Below are 16,893 nucleotides of genomic sequence, written 5' to 3' on the forward strand. Positions count from 1 at the left end.
AAGGGTAATTTCGCTAAATGTTAAGTTTCATATATATATATATATATATATATATATATATATATATATAAACAGTACAGACCAAAAGTTTGGAAACATTACTATTTTTAATGTTTTTGAAAGAAGTTTCTTCTGCTCATCAAGCCTGCATTTATTTGATCAAAAATACAGAAAAAAATTTAATATTGCGATATATTATTACAATTTAAAATAAGTTTTTACATTTATTATACTTTAAAGCTGCAGTTGGTAACTTTTGAGTCTCTAGCGGTTAATAAACCGAACTGCTTGCTTCTTGCGGAAGAACATTGTCGCCGGAACTACTTCTCTCTGTTTATGTCTATGAAGAATCACAAAGGTACTGGGTTACTCCGCCGCGGTATCCCCGAAGCAATCTAAAATAGTCCGAATATAAACACTTATTATAGGTGCACCCTAGTGATTCAGGACAAGCTAAAAACACGGTTTGGAAAATGGATTCATGGTGTACTCACTTATTATATAAATTTTTCTACATTTTGAACATAAACAAAGTTACAGACCACAGATCTGATTGGTTGTTTCTTAATGGGAGCGATGGAGCTTCTGCAAATGGCAATAGGACACTGGGAGGAGCCAGAGGAGCTTGATTTTTACACAGATTATCTGTCTCATGTCAGGACATAATGACAGGTTTAACAAATATGTAAAAAATATATATTTACAAAAGTTACCTACTGCAGCTTTAAATTATCATTTATTTCTGTGATGCAAAGCTGAATTTTTAGGATCATTATCACATGATCCTTTAGAAATCATTCTAATATGATGATTAATTATCAAAGTTGGAAACAGTTCTGCCATCTTTTTAAAATATAAAAAAGCCATCTTTTTAAAATATAAATATTTTGTAAAAACAATCTACACTACTGGTCAGTAATTTGGGGTCAGTAATTTTATTTTCTTAAATAAAATCAATATTTTTATTCAGCAAGGATGTGTTAAATTGATAAGTGATAGTATAGAAAATATATTATATATTATTAGAATTGTTTTTTTATTTTGAATAAATGCAGTTCTTTTTAACATTTTATTCATCAAATATATTAGACAGCAGAATTGTTTCCAACACTCATAATAAATCAGAATATTAGAATGATTTCTAAATGATCATGTGATAGACTGGATGTTACATGTGACACTGAAGGCTGGAGTTATGATGCTGAAAATTGAGCTTTGCATCACAGGAATAATAATAATAATAATAAAAGTATATTCAAATAGAAGAGTCACCTGCAGGCGAGAATCTGACTTGAAATAAACAGGCATATATTTAGGAACTTTGATTTATAAGATTTTTACGTTGATAAAATGAAACTAAGGTTTTTAAAAAATGCGCTGGAGACTCGCGCTCTGCTGCATTCCATTTTGGAACGTTCGTGCATTGTGACATCACTGGACAGTCCCTTATAACCGCGCGCTCGCAGACTGTCTTCAGTCAGAGACAGTGAGAATCTGAGCGAGTCTGAGTGCTAGAGAAGATCTACATACGAAAGTCTGCAGACACAACACACACAGTGTACAGACTAAAGTCTACTAAACACTCGAGAGTTTGTCCACTCACTCTCAGCGTCACGATGTGTTCAGCATCTGAGTCCGTGTCTAATGAGACAGAAGCGGCTGCGTGGCTGGATAACATCAGCTTCTGCAGCGGCTTCTGTCAGTGGATCGACGAAGAGTTGATCGATTCACTGCCAGCTGACTCCCAGCAGCCTGTCGAGTCAACAAGGGCTTCAGAAGCAGAAGCAGTGAGTGCACAGCCTTCTGCTGAGAAAAGCCCCACAGGTCAGATTATTTAAAAAAATAAACCCTTTCATCTCATTATAAAATAACACACTTTATATAGTCAGCAAATAAATAAATTATATTTATTTTTGTGACAAATATTGTAGTAAAAAATTTGTCTTACAGTTTTTATTGGTTTTTGAAAGGGGTCGTTCACACAGAAATAGTGTTTGAAATCCACTTCACTACTTTTTCATTGTTTTCTAAGCAAACATTTGCTACACAGACATCTTTAATAATCACTGATGTTTAATTTGTGGTCAGACATGTTTCTAATATGTTTCTTGTTGTTTTTCTTCAATGAAGAGATTCGTACTGGAGGCAACAGGAGGAGCAGAATCCATGCGTTCTTCAAGAGAGCCTGGAAGGCCGTGAAGAAGCCGTTCCTCCGCTGCAGACGGACACGAGTGGAGTCTGATCCTGAACCGGCGTCTGTCCCGGGACCCTCTGAGCTCCAGAACGAGCCTGACACCGAGCCCACATCTGCTCCAGATCTCCCCGACTGGAGGCCAACTACCAGTGAGTCTGCTGTCAGATGCACACTTACTTTATCAGTTTTGAAGTGTTCTTACTTTGTCATCCTAGTATCACCTACTTTAACACACTTATAAACCTTTGCTTGTTTAACAAATATTAATAACACATTTCATTTTTAAAGAAACATTTGTCACATGGATCTTATTTAGTCTGTTTTTGACACAGACAGCAGTACTATTATATCAGACATGTAATTTAATATAAAATAACTGAGCATATTCTGTAACCTCTTGTGTTTTTCAGAATCTTTGCACAAATTGTACACAATGCAAGATTTGATAGGAACAGGAAGCTTCGGCAAGGTGTATAAGGCAATCCGAAAATCTGACGGCCGAGAGGTAATACACTTTTACTGAACATTTGGCTCCTTGTGTAGAGATCCATGTCCACTTGATCTGAACGTGTTTAAAATAAAAGACAGATTGGAGAATGTGAGAAATATTAATAACGTATTTTTGTCTCTCTTTGCAGGTTGCCATCAAAACAACGCGGAAATGGAACAACTGCTGTTCTCTTCAAATAGTGAGTTGGCAGAGAGTAAAGAACACATGTTTAGTTGTTGAAAGCTCTCTAACGGTTGGTGGTCTTGTGCTGTTCTCTAGCCTGGTTGTTCCAGACGTCTGGCTACAGAAGTGGGGCTGATGCTGATGTTGAGACGTCCTCCAGTGTGCCCCTACATCATAGAAATGTACGAGTGGTTCGATCGGCCCCTGGTCTTCTCGCTCGTTCTGGAGTTCCCTCAACCCTGCGTGACCTTGCGAGAGTTCATCATGGATTCGTCAGGACTGAGTGAAGCGGTCGCGCGTGGCTTCATGCGTCAGTTAGTCCTGGCGGTGCAGCACTGCATAAACCACGGCGTGTTTCATAATGACGTCCATGCTGACAACGTCCTGGTGAACACCGACACTCTGGAGCTGAAGCTGATTGACTTCGGCTCCGGTCACCTGCTTGACAGCGCTGGCTATGACAGCGTCACATATATAGGTCAGCTGCCTTTTCTATTGCACTGTGATTTACTTTGTTTTCTGAAAAATATTAATCATACAATGTCTTTCTTCCAGGAGCATTCCTGTTCTGCCCACCAGAGGTCTTCTCCAAACCCAAATACTACGCCGTCCCAACAAACGTCTGGACTCTAGGTGTGACGCTGTACATGATGGTCAACATAAAGCTGCCTTTTTCAAGTGTCAAGCAAATATTGAAAGCCTGTCCTTTCCCTTGGAAAGCTGAGCTATCCAGCGGTGAGAAACTGATAAACATTTACCTCTCACTCTAGCTTTTATCAGATATTTGAGAAGGTGTTTACACACGTCAGCTCTGGTGTGTTACGTGCTCTTGACTAACCGTCTCTCTCCTCCAAACTTTTACAGCATGCAGTGATCTGATCCACCAGTGTCTGGAGCGCAGTCCAGCGAAGCGGCCCACGTTAGAGCAGATCTTACAGCACCAATGGTTTGAAAGTCAGCTCTAGGATGAAGACAGGCGTTGGATCCTTCTGTCCTCTGGGTCAGACGAAGAGAAGATCTGCAATTGTTCTCATTAGAGGTCAAGTACTGTTGTATTTTTCATTTCTGAATTATGGTCAGAAAACGAAGCAGTTATTGAACAGTACTGAACTGACTGGAAGACATTTTAATTTTCTGGTCCTCTTCTAAATAACATGATCAGATGATGAAACAGAGACTGGATGAAGACAGGGTCAAGAATACAGTTCCTCAGAGGACACACAACATCCAGTCGGCTGAAGAACCCAGGACTAGACAGAAAACACAAAGCAGAGACGGAAACAATGTCTCATTCTCTGGAGACCATGAGCCATAGACCTTTCACATGAATTGGTTATGATTTCTGATTTCACATGAATGCAGTGCTTCCCGGTGTTTTTGATGATACTCTTAACCAGCGCTGCAGCTCTAATGATCGGTTCAGCTTTATAATATATAATGCATAATAATTCATTATTATAGGTTTATTATTAAAAATTTTAAATTAAATTTGTTAAAGTTATTTCTTTTGGAAGAAATAAAAGTAGGTTCTTTTTAAACTTGTGACAAGTTGTTAAATACACAGTATTTAAAACAATGCTTCTAAATCCTGAAAAAAAAACAAAAAAACAAAAACCTGACTTTCAAAGTAATATGCCCAACAAGGAATTTTGTCAATTTATTTATTGGTTAAAAACACTTATCAGTCCCTCCAGAAAAACGTGATAATGCGATCGGCGGATTTAATGCATAATCAGCCAAAGGCTGCATATTTATGCGGGGTTGCATTTTTTCAAATACGCCGCTCTTTTGCTGCATAAATTGCCGATTTCAGAAAGCAAAATATGCGGGGCTAGCATGATTTCATAATCCCTGTATTTTCGTTGCAAAAAACTCACATTAACAGAATATATTAACAGAAAGTTGAAAAATGTTGCGTTTACTTCACACAAATAAAGCGCCATTTTCCCCCTTTTGCCATGGGAACCTTATGAAGTGACGTAATAACGTGACGTGAACATCATCATCAAGCGCGCAAATCATTCTTATTTGCCAACAAAAATAAGCGCAAAAAAAATGCGCGAAGCAGTTTCCCGATTTGTTACATGACAGTGGAGCCAAATTATATTGCGAAAACTGCGGTTTGATGAAATGGAGAAAAAAAGGTGATTCCCCCCAACACCCCCTTCTCACTAGGCTACGAACGCTGTTGTAGTTTCATTCAGAGGTTAATGCAACTTTACAGTTGTAAGATTGCACTTTTTTTTTCTTACAGAACAGTACCAAAAACTTACAGTTGTAATTATATTAGTAGTATGTATAATATTGAAATTGCAACTTAAATATTCTGTTTATTATGCTCGCTTATCATAGGAAGTAGAATAAGAAATTACTCTTTACATTAAGGTAGTAGCCTAGTGAGAAAAAGGTGTTGGGGGAATCACATTTTTTTTCTCTTTTTCATCAAACCACATTTTTTGCAAGTTCATGCAATTTCATCGCATAAAATTGCAAAAATATCCCGCATAATTCCATCGTATTTTTTAAGAAAACGTGCCGCAAAATCAAGGATTTTTGCCCGCAACAATCACAAAAAAAATCAGCGTTTTTCTGGAGGGACTGACTTATGTTACACTGCTCATTTATATCACATTCTGCTCCTTACTATCCATATGCATCTTTGCTCTTTCATGTTTTTTTACCTTCTCCGAGAGATGATGCATTTCGGTGGCACCTGAAGTTGTCCATGCGATGTCCGTCACTCTCTCGCGATGAAACAAAATGCAGAGGTAAATTAGCAGAATAAAATGTCAGCTACTTCACAGCCTGCTAGCCTTTTTCTCTGCTCATACCATGTCCTCGAAAATCCTCATTTATATGACTTTGAGCCCTTTGTAGATACTAGTTTGATGTTTAAAATTAGTCTTGGTTGTCTTAATTCTTTAATTGTCAATTTATCCTCATTGCTACACAACGAATGAATGGTATTTCTTTCAATGACAGGGAAGGGACCAGACTCAAGATGAGGAGCTCATCCTCTGGAGACGGTGGTGGAGATACAGGACGGGTCCAGAGAGCTTCTTGGAGCTGACGCTTTACCTCCGATGGCTGCTCCCTACGCCTTCTCTGAGCTCTTCTTCTTGATGGTGCTATATCAATAATGATAGCACATTTTGTACAATGAGAAGGCAGAAAAGGATTAAACTGATTCACAAACCATCAGTGTGAGGCTATGAGTGGTTACTGTAGATATAATATTATTGCCTGTACACACCCGTGGGTCAGCAGCAGATGTTGAAGGATGTTGAACCAGTCGGCTCTGTCATGACAATATTAAATATTAATACAACATTACACACATTGTACATTACACCGGTAAGATAAATATTAATTTAGACTTTTCATCATAAAACACAACAACATATATGCCCTGTTGTGAACACACCTCCTGTCTCTGAGTGCTGCTGCTGCTTCTGTCTCGCCCTGGTCCTCGGGGTGCTCGTACCCTGCGGCCTGGTTCTCCTCATCCCCCTCTCCATATCCCCTTCTCTCTGCACACTTCCTCTGAATAAACACATCAACTCAATATGTATATATAGCTCAAATTGAGTAAAGAGCATTTTTTACAACTTACCAGATTGTCCGACCTCCTTACTTACTTTCTTCCTAGCAAGATCTGTTTTATTTCCGTTTCTATAAAAGTATGAAGAAGTAATAATACAGCTCCACATATAGCGATGATAAATTTGTCCTCCCTTGTTGTTTCAGATTTTCCCTCCACTCCCTACGGCGTAATCATGTCACTAATAGAACCAAAGTTCAGAATTTTACATTTTCATTGATCTAACAAGTAAATCGATAAAAAGGTCCTGCAGCGCGAATGGGGCATAGAGAAAGTGCACAGTTGTATTTTCCTGTGTTTACTGGGTAAGTGTTTTAACTTATACCGTTTATTGGTAACTGTAGAGATACTTAGCCCCAGCCATGTTAACTTTTGTGGCACAAACACCCAAAATACTGCTTTGCCAGGAAACTGCATTATTGTTTTAAGTTGTTTCGTACATTTTGAGTAAGTTTAACCTTTTAGAAAAGACAAAGGGTCACTTAATCTACAAAATGTGTTTTTAAATGGTACTTAGCTGACAGACAGAAGAGTTTCACTTGAAAGGCTTATAATTTAACGTTGACATATAGTCTAGTTTTTAATTATTAATTTATGTTCTTGCTCTTTGTTGTTGCAGATGGACACTAAACTCACATTCTGTACATGTCATGTGGAGTCAGCTCTTTCACTGTGGGCTCACGTTTGTGTGGTGAGTAATATTTACAGTTTTTGAGAAAGTGCCAGTAGTTTTTCTTGTGCAACCTACAAATTTGACTACCTGTTGTTGTTGTTGTTGTTTATTTTGTTTATTTAAGTTTAATAGAACTCACTTTCGCAGCAGCTCTGTTAAAGTTTTTAAACAATTTACTCATGTACCAAGCACAGCAATCAGTGATTTTTTTTGTCTGAGCTTAACCACTTAACTAGTTCCCTCTCAAGTTCCCACACTGATGGACCGTGTGGAAGTTCCCACCACTGCTTTATGCACAGGGAATCCTATAAATAAAGCCATAGCTAAGGGTGAGTTCTGCATATCAACGTAAGCAGTAACATAAGAATCTTTAATGTAATAGAACCAGTTGAATATATTTTGGATGCCAAAGAGAACAAAACCTTTCAGTATGTCCCTATTCTTGAATCAACTTGAGTAACTTTCCTCTTGGGTGTAATTTGTCTTTGATTAGATGATTAGATACATAACATAACATGAACTAGGGGTGTGTGCATGGATAGTCGAACATTCAAATATTCGTTCTGCTCTAATTATTCGATAAATAAAAATGATATTCGAATTTCGAAAAAAAAAAAAGAGTTCACAATAAAACCTAATTTGGTCACTTTCTGTGATTATCCACATTTGAAGATGTATGGAAGCAAAAAATAATTAATTAATATATAAGGGGCTGTTCACATATCACGTCTAAAAACACGTAGAAAACGCTAGGCGTGCCGCTTTCTCCTTTCCAAAGTGATCGGCAGAAGCACTCCTGAGGCGTCTGCCGTTGCTAAGCAACAATGACACGCTCTCTCCATGAAGACGTGGAAATTTCAGCAGAGGATAAATGGATTTGCTGCACACAAAAAAAATCGCTTTCAGTAGCTCTGCTACTAAATTTATTTCAAACTGGCAATCCATTTACAGCTATGATTAGCTGTACCTTCATCTTGGCAGAGCTTTCAACGTTGTTACAGGAATGGATGAAGCTGAATGTTTAGGTCTTGTCACATGACATGCGGTGCGCTTGCGGCATTCAAAAAAGTTTATATGTTTTTAACTCGATGCGGTGCAGACTCACCTGGAAAAAACAAGCGTGTCGCACCACGTGCGCATCGCGACCACATCGCTTCCATTATGAGCGCGCATACCGCGCACCTACATTGGAAATAACGAACTTGAGCGTGCAAAAGACGCGATATGTGAACGGCCCCTTAAGAACTGTGGTCTTCTACAGTACTTCAAATATGCAGTGGAGAATCACAGAAAGTGACCGAAATCAAGAACATTGTTGCGGCATCGCTCAAGCATCGCTCACTTGGAGAATGCAGTGAAAACTCCTCTTCTCGCATCCGCTCTAGAGCCTCGGCACAAACATCTCAGGTTTCTCGATGAAAACATGAGAGAAGTAAGAAAAAAAACTTTTTTGAACATTATCAGAACATTTTCCTTGATGTGAGTGGTGCGGATGCAGCCGCTGCCACCAACGATAAAGAGGATGCAATGCCCACTCGTCGGAAAAGGCGGAGCCAGTTCTTCAGCGATGATTACAAAGAGTCCAGCTGAGACGAGTGGGAACAGTTCTTGCTGGAGCCATGTATTCGACCAGATGAGGATCCCATTCAGTGGTAAAACGAAAACACGAAGCGCTTCACAAAACTTATTCGCTTAGTACACAATTATTTGTGAGTCCCGCCAACGTCTGTACCGTCAGAGCACGTTTTCTCCGCGGCCGCCCTGATTGTTAACAGACTAAGGAGCCGACTTTCCCCCCATCATGTGTTTCTTAACAAGAACATGTAAAACAATAGAAAAAAAAAGCAAAAAAGATTTGCTGACAGTTTAAAAGTTTCAAAGTGTAGGCTACGTTCTACAATAGCCTAATTGCTGCAGGTTGCTTTAAGTTTTTCTTTGTTCAATTTTTTTTTTTTTTATCTGTACTTTTGTTTGTTTGCACGCATTGTTAAAGGCGCAATAGGTAAATTTTCTGTTTAAAAAATAGCAGAAACCACTATATCTATGTTATATATTTTTTTATTGTTGTGTATTTACACTATCCCGACAGTTTCCACGAACTTTCAAATCCGGAGAAAATAATAGTTTAATTAGAAGACACGTTTCTTTATTTCCGTTTTGTCGCCCGTCTATGGCGTCATATAAACTTTGACCCCTCTAGTTTATCTAACTTCTTGCAGAACCGCCAAATACAAAGGTGAACAGAAGCAAAGACGAGACGAAGAAGAAAAAGTAGTAGCTAGCCTTGATCGAGACTATTATATTTTATATTTATATTGTTTATATTCGTATTTAAACCTCAATCAATAACTTAGTTATGGATCAAGATTATGCTTTGCCTGCACGTTCTGTGAAGCACAAATGTACGGGTGAAATAAATGACCCAAAAAGGTTTTGGGACAAGATAAGAAACAAGACACGGGTAAATATTGGATTTGCATTTCCAAGATAGAGTTTCGTGACAAGCTGAAACTACAGAGAGATGCCGAACTCGCTTGCATCCTGATAAACAGGTATGCATCCATTCAGCTAACTTTATCTATCCGTATATTTTGTGAAACAATGATGTCTTGTGTAAAACTTGTGGACTAGCTCTCATGTATAGTATAATGTAAATCTACATTTGTTCTATATCTAGCTGGATAAAGTAGCTTCAAATGCAGTTCACTATCTTGTTCGATATCATAGTATAAACGTAATAATAATTATTAACGAATGGCGACCGTGTTTTTTTAACATATATTACTACTAGCTAGATGGAATATTGATTTGATAGGGGTCTCATAATTAATTTATCTCTCTGTTCAAAAAGACGTGATTGTCAAAATACTAAGTTAGAATGAGTGAGGAATGATAGGGAGCGACAGAGCACGTGTTCCAATGAACAACAACTCCCATGAGCCTACGCTCTTTCCCGGCGTCATCAAAGTACGTCTTACGTTATTATTATGATTGAGTGACCCCTGGTGGCCAAAAATCCCATACTGTATGTTTAAAGGTTTTCAGCTACAAAGCTTTTACTCACCGCCGGCGGTTCCAACACACGATCGTGACCCTTTTTCGTTGGGATTGCGTCATCCTTAAGAAATAAACGATACGCAAATCCCTCATCAAACTGGGCCTTGTTTGTAAAACAAGCATCTTCGAAATGCAGGGAACAAACACAAACACTTGCATAACTCCGTTGATGCTCTGTAAAAATAAACTCCATCCACTGGTCCCTTAATGCTGTTTTTTCTTTGGTAATCTGTGCAGGGTTGTCTTGCCCTGGCAACCAAAAACACTCCTTTTGTGACACTCCTTTCACAGACATTGTCTGTGCACAGCCTCTCTCTGCTCTGCTGTATGGTAGCGCGCGCTCTTCCAGCAGAAGTGCCTCAGGACCCATATAAGGAAATTCCACTCCATCTAACGTCACACAGAGCCATACTCGAAAAAAACTTTCCGAAACTTGTGACAAACCGGAAGAAAAACGTTCAAACGTACAACTTAATTTTTTAAACTTTGTCCATGTTTAGCATGGGAATCCAACTTTAACAGTGTAAAAAACTCAGTATGCATGAAATAGCATTTCACCCCCCCTTTAAACTTAATTTAAATAAACGAATATTCTAATATTCGTATTCGTATATTTTTGTGAGCTTAAATATTCGAATGTGATATTTGCGAAAACGCCCATCCCTAACATGAACTTGAGGGCACACTCTTAAATTTGTCTATGTCAAGGTTATTAAAGTTAATGAAAACTAACCAAATAATGATAACTAGGTTTGTGAAAAAATTATAGTTAACTGAATTCAAAATGAGTCCTTACAAACAAAAAGGTAATTGTAACTGCTTGCTTGCAAAACGAACAAAATTAAACTAAAATTATGAAGTAATGTCTTCAGTTTTCGTTTTTTTGCCAATTGATTTTATAGGGCGTACATTAGATTAATATTTTGGGTGGAAAAGTAATCTCTTCAAATTTCTTGGCTGTCCCCATTTTAGTCCACGCCTGTCGCCTGGCATCTTGGCGGCGAAAATGGGGAGAAAGCTACAGAGTCCCATAATACATAGAAAGATTAAACCAAGACTGAAACTAATAAAATGTAACTAAAACCAAGTATTTCAAAAAATTAAATAAACAACCAAACTAATTTTAAAACATTTTAAAACTAATAAAAATGCTAAACTATAATAACGTTGGTGTATATGTTTTTTTGTCTTGGATGTCTTTCCTCCTTAGCATGGTGTTTGACAAACTTGCATACTTGCACATTTGATCTCAAAAGTTCAGATGACAAACGTATTATTGTTCTTTTTCTTAACAGTGCAGTTAGACCATGACAGCGATTCTCAGAGTAATCTTTGGGCCGTCTGGTCTACCTTCAACTTTAAATGATCTAGAGACTGAGATAAAGACTCAATGTAAAATAAAACAATCCTTTCGACTGCAATTTATGGATGAACTTTTTGGCAACGACTTCATAAACCTCACTTCTGTGGAAGAAGTACAAGACAAAAGCTACAGTCAATGTCGTATACACACACATCCTGCAGACCTCTCGATGGAGATCACTGTGCTGATGTTGACTCACCAACCACTCACAATGATGACTCCTTATGTTCTTCTAATGATAGCACCATAATTCTCTCATCGTCCCAGTCCACCTTTTCAAGGTCTTCATGGCCAGATTTTCATATGATGCAGAGTTAACGATTGAACAAGCCAACGCAGCTTTCAGAGAAAACGGGACCCTGCTCATTCCTGATCCAAAGCTGAAGTCCGATATACTAGAGGGGTTAATACAAGTGATAGTCCAGCACAAAGTCTATGTCACAGACAGGGAGTTTGACCAAGTTGTTGAGCCGCTCATCAAGAGGCATCCATGTTTACAAGAGAGAGGCTCAGCTACTGGCTATGGAGGATGGAAGACCAGCCTCAAATACAAGTTGTCCAACTACCGCACACATCTCCGGAAAGTAGGATGTCCTGAAGTTTGTGTAAATGCTTTGAAACATAAACCTGATGATAAACATAGTCCTGCCTTTGACGTTAAGAAAACAAAGAAGGGTGAAGTGGCCTACTATCCCTAAAATTTCTATAAGGAAAAGAAGCATGAAAAAATAAAGATGGTATTTGACAAATAATGACATCATAACTTTACATTTGTTTCATTGAATTCAGTTGAACCACATTTAAATGATATTTCTTACCAACCTCAGTTTTAGATCTAACTAATATCTTGTATGCATTTCCCTGTACTGATGTTTCAGATAAATGAGTTTAAACAGATCACCACCATGCCTCTACAGTCCAGGTCCCTCTCACAAATTTGCTGAAGGTGTTTGAGAAAAGATCGGGGCAGCAGGGAAAGAAGATGAGAGACATGTCTGCCATGGTGACGGTAAGAATTCTAACTATTTCACTTTCAGTCGCATTTTTTCCCATGTTGGGATTAGGTTGGCAGAGGAGTTTAGAGTAGGCAAAACCTGTATTCAATTAAATCTGGTCATCAAAATAATTATTTGAGTTAAGTTTAATTTATACTCCTGCATCAAGTCGGTCGGACTAAAAAGGGAAAAAAATAATTATTTGGGTCGGTCGGGTTATTGTGAAATGAATATTTTTAAGGATGGCCTAGTAGTTATTTGAAACTTGTGAAGCTTGTGAACATATTAGCAACACAGCTAGTAATGACAGCGTTTGGTTTTATTGTTGTCATCAATTAATACACTTCTTAATTACATAACATATTTTTACATTATGTTGTCAATAAATTACCTTTATCAGTTCGTTTTGGCCACTGCCTGACATCATCTATCCAATATTCCCTTTCACCAGACATTTTCTTTAATGAGCAGGATCCGGTTTCATTGAAATGTCAATAGAGGGCACGGGCAAGTGTCACACCGTCACACTTCATAGGCACGCAGTAATGTCGGCAGGCAAGATGGCGGCGCCCATAGTGTTTGCGGCAGATTTGTGTATAACTAGGGGAGTAACAAAACTTCAGTTGTGACTGAATGGTAGTTGTTCAGTCAGAACTAAATAAGCCTGTCATATGAGAAACAAAACCCCTTCAAGAAACCTTAACCAGTCCAGTTGTCCTTGATTTCCACTTTCCTTGTTTAACTGTTATTTATTTTATGAATATGTAGATTTAGAACATAGAAATTACAATTGAACTTTACGTAAAAGAATATTTACATTAATTACATTCCATTAACCTTATATCAAAATTAAGTACTTGTGTTGATTGAACATGAATAGTCTGTGTTGTTTAAATGTGAATAATTTGTAGATAGAACACAACTGTGTAAGTGGCTACCAAAGCAAACAATTTGTGTGCAACCAATGTCCACTATTCAACTGAGTAAATCCAACTAATCTTTAAAAGTGTAATAAAATTCTAATTTGTATTATCATCTGTTTTTAAGGTGAGTTTGTAACATCTGTCCAGGAGCTACAGATTAAAACAAAAATCATCCGTTTATTGGAAAGACAGTCTGATGAGATATTTTGCACTGTAAAATCATCTTACGTGTTTATTTAATTTTTGTAGGACAGTCTGATGATGTTAATGGCATTGTAAATAGCCTAAACCATTGCCTAATAAGAATCTTCGGCAAAGTTACTTTACAGTCACAGGAGTGAAGCAGTAAGTAGGATTTATCGATGAGGAAGGATAGATTGATAGATATAGCTCAAAATTTTCCCTACGGTAGGAAAATCTGACACATCGACAGAACAGCGACAGGCGAGAATCTAACGTGAACTGGGTCGAGTGTATTTTGCTATCTGGGAACATTCTGGCTTTAAATAAACAGGCGTATGTTTAGGAAGTTTGAGTTATGAGATTTTTATGGTGTTAAAAATGAAACTAAGGTTTTTAAAAAATGCGCTCGAGACTCGCGCTCTGCTGTGTTCTATTTTGGAACGTTCGTGCATTGTGACATCACTCGACAGTCCCTTATAACCGCGCGCTCGCAGACTGTCTTCAGTCAGAGACAGTGAGATTCTGAGCGAGTTTGAGTGCTAGAGAAGATCTACATACGAAAGTCTGCACACAACACACACAGTGTACAGACTAAAGTCTACTAAACACTCGAGAGTTTGTCCACTCACTCTCAGCGTCACGATGTGTTCAGCATCTGAGTCCGTGTCTAATGAGACAGAAGCGGCTGCGTGGCTGGATAACATCAGCTTCTGCAGCGGCTTCTGTCAGTGGATCGACGAAGAGTTGATCGATTCACTGCCAGCTGACTCCCAGCAGCCTGTCGAGTCAACAAGGGCTTCAGAAGCAGAAGCAGTGAGTGCACAGCCTTCTGCTGAGAAAAGCCCCACAGGTCAGATTATGAAAAAATAAACCCTTTCATCTCATTATAAAATAACACACTTTATATAGTCAGGAAATACTTGCATAACTTTTTTTTGTGAGAAATATTGTAGTAAAAAAAAGTTTTTATTAGTGGTTTTTGTAAGAGGTCGTTCACACAGAAATAGATTTAGAAATCCACTGCTCTACTTGTTCATTGTTTTCTAAGCAAGACATCTTTTATAATCATTGATGTTTAATTTGTGGTCAGACATGTTTCTAATGTTTCTTGTTGTTTTTCTTCAATGAAGAGATTCGTACTGGAGGCAACAGGAGGAGCAGAATCCATGCGTTCTTCAAGAGAGCCTGGAAGGCCGTGAAGAAACCGTTCCTCCGCTGCAGACGGACACGAGTGGAGTCTGATCCTGAACCGGCGTCTGTCCCGGGACCCTCTGAGCTCCAGAACGAGCCTGACACCGAGCCCACATCTGCTCCAGATCTCCCCGACTGGAGGCCAACTACCAGTGAGTCTGCCGTCAGATGCACACTTACTTTATCAGTTTTGAAGTGTTCTTACTTTGTCATCCTAGTATCACCTACTTTAACACACTTATAAACCTTTGCTTGTTTAACAAATATTAATAACACATTTCATTTTTAAAGAAACATTTGTCACATGGATCTTATTTAGTCAGACAGCAGTACTATTATATCAGACATGTCATTTAATATAAAATAACTAAACATATTCAACAACCTCCTGTTTTTCAGAATCTTTGCACAAATTGTACACAATGCAAGATTTGATTGGAACAGGAAGCTTCGGCAAGGTGTATAAGGCAATCCGAAAATCCGACGGTCGAGAGGTAACACACTTTTACTGAACATTTGGCTCCTTGTGTAGAGATCCATGTCCACTTGATCTGAACGTGTGTTTAAAATAAAAGACATATTGGAGAATGTGAGAAATATTAATAATATATGTGTTTTTGTCTCTCTTTGCAGGTTGCCATCAAAACAACGCGGAAATGGAACAACAGCTGTTCTCTTCAAATAGTGAGTTGTCAAAGAGTAAAGAACAGATGTTTAGTTGTTGAAAGCTCTCTAACGGTTGGTGGTCTTGTGCTGTTCTCTAGCCTGGTTGTTCCAGACGTCTGGCTACAGAAGTGGGGCTGATGCTGATGTTGAGACGTCCTCCAGTGTGCCCCTACATCATAGAAATGTACGAGTGGTTCGATCGGCCCCTGGTCTTCTCGCTCGTTCTGGAGTTCCCTCAACCCTGCGTGACCTTGCGAGAGTTCATCATGGATTCGTCAGGACTGAGTGAAGCGGTCGCGCGTGGCTTCATGCGTCAGTTAGTCCTGGCGGTGCAGCACTGCATAAACCACGGCGTGTTTCATAATGACGTCCATGCTGACAACGTCCTGGTGAACACCGACACTCTGGAGCTGAAGCTGATTGACTTCGGCTCCGGTCACCTGCTTGACAGCGCTGGCTATGACAGCGTCAAATATATAGGTGAACTGCCTTTTCTATTGCACTGTGATTTACTTTGTTTTCTGAAAAATATTAATCATACAATGTCTTTCTTCCAGGAGCATTCCTGTTCTGCCCACCAGAGGTCTTCTCCAAACCCAAATACTACGCCGTCCCAACAAACGTCTGGACTCTAGGTGTGACGCTGTACATGATGGTCAACATAAAGCTGCCTTTTTCAAGTGTCAAGCAAATATTGAAAGCCTGTCCTTTCCCTTGGAAAGCTGAGCTATCCAGCGGTGAGAAAACTGATGAACATTTACCTCTCACTCTAGCTTTTATCAGATATTTGAGAAGGTGTTTACACACATCAGCTCTGGTGTGTTACGTGCTCTTGACTGACCGTCTCTCTCCTCCAAACTTTTACAGCATGCAGTGATCTGATCCACCAGTGTCTGGAGCGCAGTCCAGCGAAGCGGCCCACGTTAGAGCAGATCTTACAGCACCAATGGTTTGAAAGTCAGCTCTAGGATGAAGGCAGGCGTGGATCCTTCTGTCCTCTGGGTCAGACGAAGAGAAGATCTGCAATTGTTCTCATTAGAGGTCAAGTACTGTTGTATTTTTAATTTCTGAATTATGGTCAGAAAACGAAGCAGTTATTGAACAGTACTGAACTGACTGGAAGACATTTTAATTTTCTGGTCCTCTTCTAAATAACATGATCAGATGATGAAACAGAGACTGGATGAAGACAGGGTCAAGAATACAGTTCCTCAGAGGACACACAACATCCAGTCGACTGAAGAACCCAGGACTAGACAGAAAACACAAGACAGAGACGGAAACAATGTCTCATTCTCTGGAAAATATGAGCCATAGACCTCTAAAGGACCAATGTGTGATGTTTGAAATGCAAACACATTTTCCAGTCTTGGT

At 38.9% G+C, this 16,893-nt stretch overlaps 1 protein-coding gene and 2 long non-coding RNA genes across 4 annotated transcripts; 2 read left to right on the forward strand and 1 right to left on the reverse strand.

Moving 5' to 3' along the window:
* The first annotated feature begins 1,365 nt into the window (after nucleotides 1-1,365).
* On the forward strand, nucleotides 1,366-16,893 carry LOC113047465 (serine/threonine-protein kinase pim-2-like). Of its 2 annotated transcripts, none has more exons than XM_026208851.1 (8): nucleotides 1,366-1,824; nucleotides 2,131-2,343; nucleotides 2,605-2,699; nucleotides 15,487-15,537; nucleotides 15,618-15,999; nucleotides 16,077-16,256; nucleotides 16,387-16,560; nucleotides 16,684-16,893. In XM_026208851.1, the coding sequence occupies exons 1-7, from the start codon at nucleotides 1,617-1,619 to the stop codon at nucleotides 16,485-16,487; spliced, it is 1,230 nt and encodes a 409-aa protein (XP_026064636.1). In that variant the 5' UTR covers nucleotides 1,366-1,616; the 3' UTR covers nucleotides 16,488-16,560; nucleotides 16,684-16,893. The 2 variants fall into 2 exon arrangements, with proteins under 2 accessions (XP_026064636.1, XP_026064635.1); XM_026208850.1 differs by lacking the exons at nucleotides 1,366-1,824; nucleotides 2,131-2,343; nucleotides 2,605-2,699 and adding exons at nucleotides 13,846-14,512; nucleotides 14,793-15,005; nucleotides 15,253-15,347.
* LOC113047517 (uncharacterized) lies at nucleotides 3,395-4,581 on the forward strand. The gene is made up of 3 exons (XR_003276273.1): nucleotides 3,395-3,602; nucleotides 3,732-3,906; nucleotides 4,030-4,581. It is a non-coding gene; the product is annotated as an uncharacterized LOC113047517 (long non-coding RNA).
* Nucleotides 5,648-6,635, reverse strand: LOC113047528 (uncharacterized). The gene is made up of 3 exons (XR_003276287.1): nucleotides 6,292-6,635; nucleotides 6,121-6,165; nucleotides 5,648-5,995 (listed from the first exon to the last, which is right to left on the reverse strand). It is a non-coding gene; the product is annotated as an uncharacterized LOC113047528 (long non-coding RNA).

This window comes from Carassius auratus, chromosome 28 (assembly GCF_003368295.1).
Source record: "Carassius auratus strain Wakin chromosome 28, ASM336829v1, whole genome shotgun sequence".
Taxonomy (NCBI): Eukaryota; Metazoa; Chordata; class Actinopteri; order Cypriniformes; family Cyprinidae; genus Carassius; species Carassius auratus.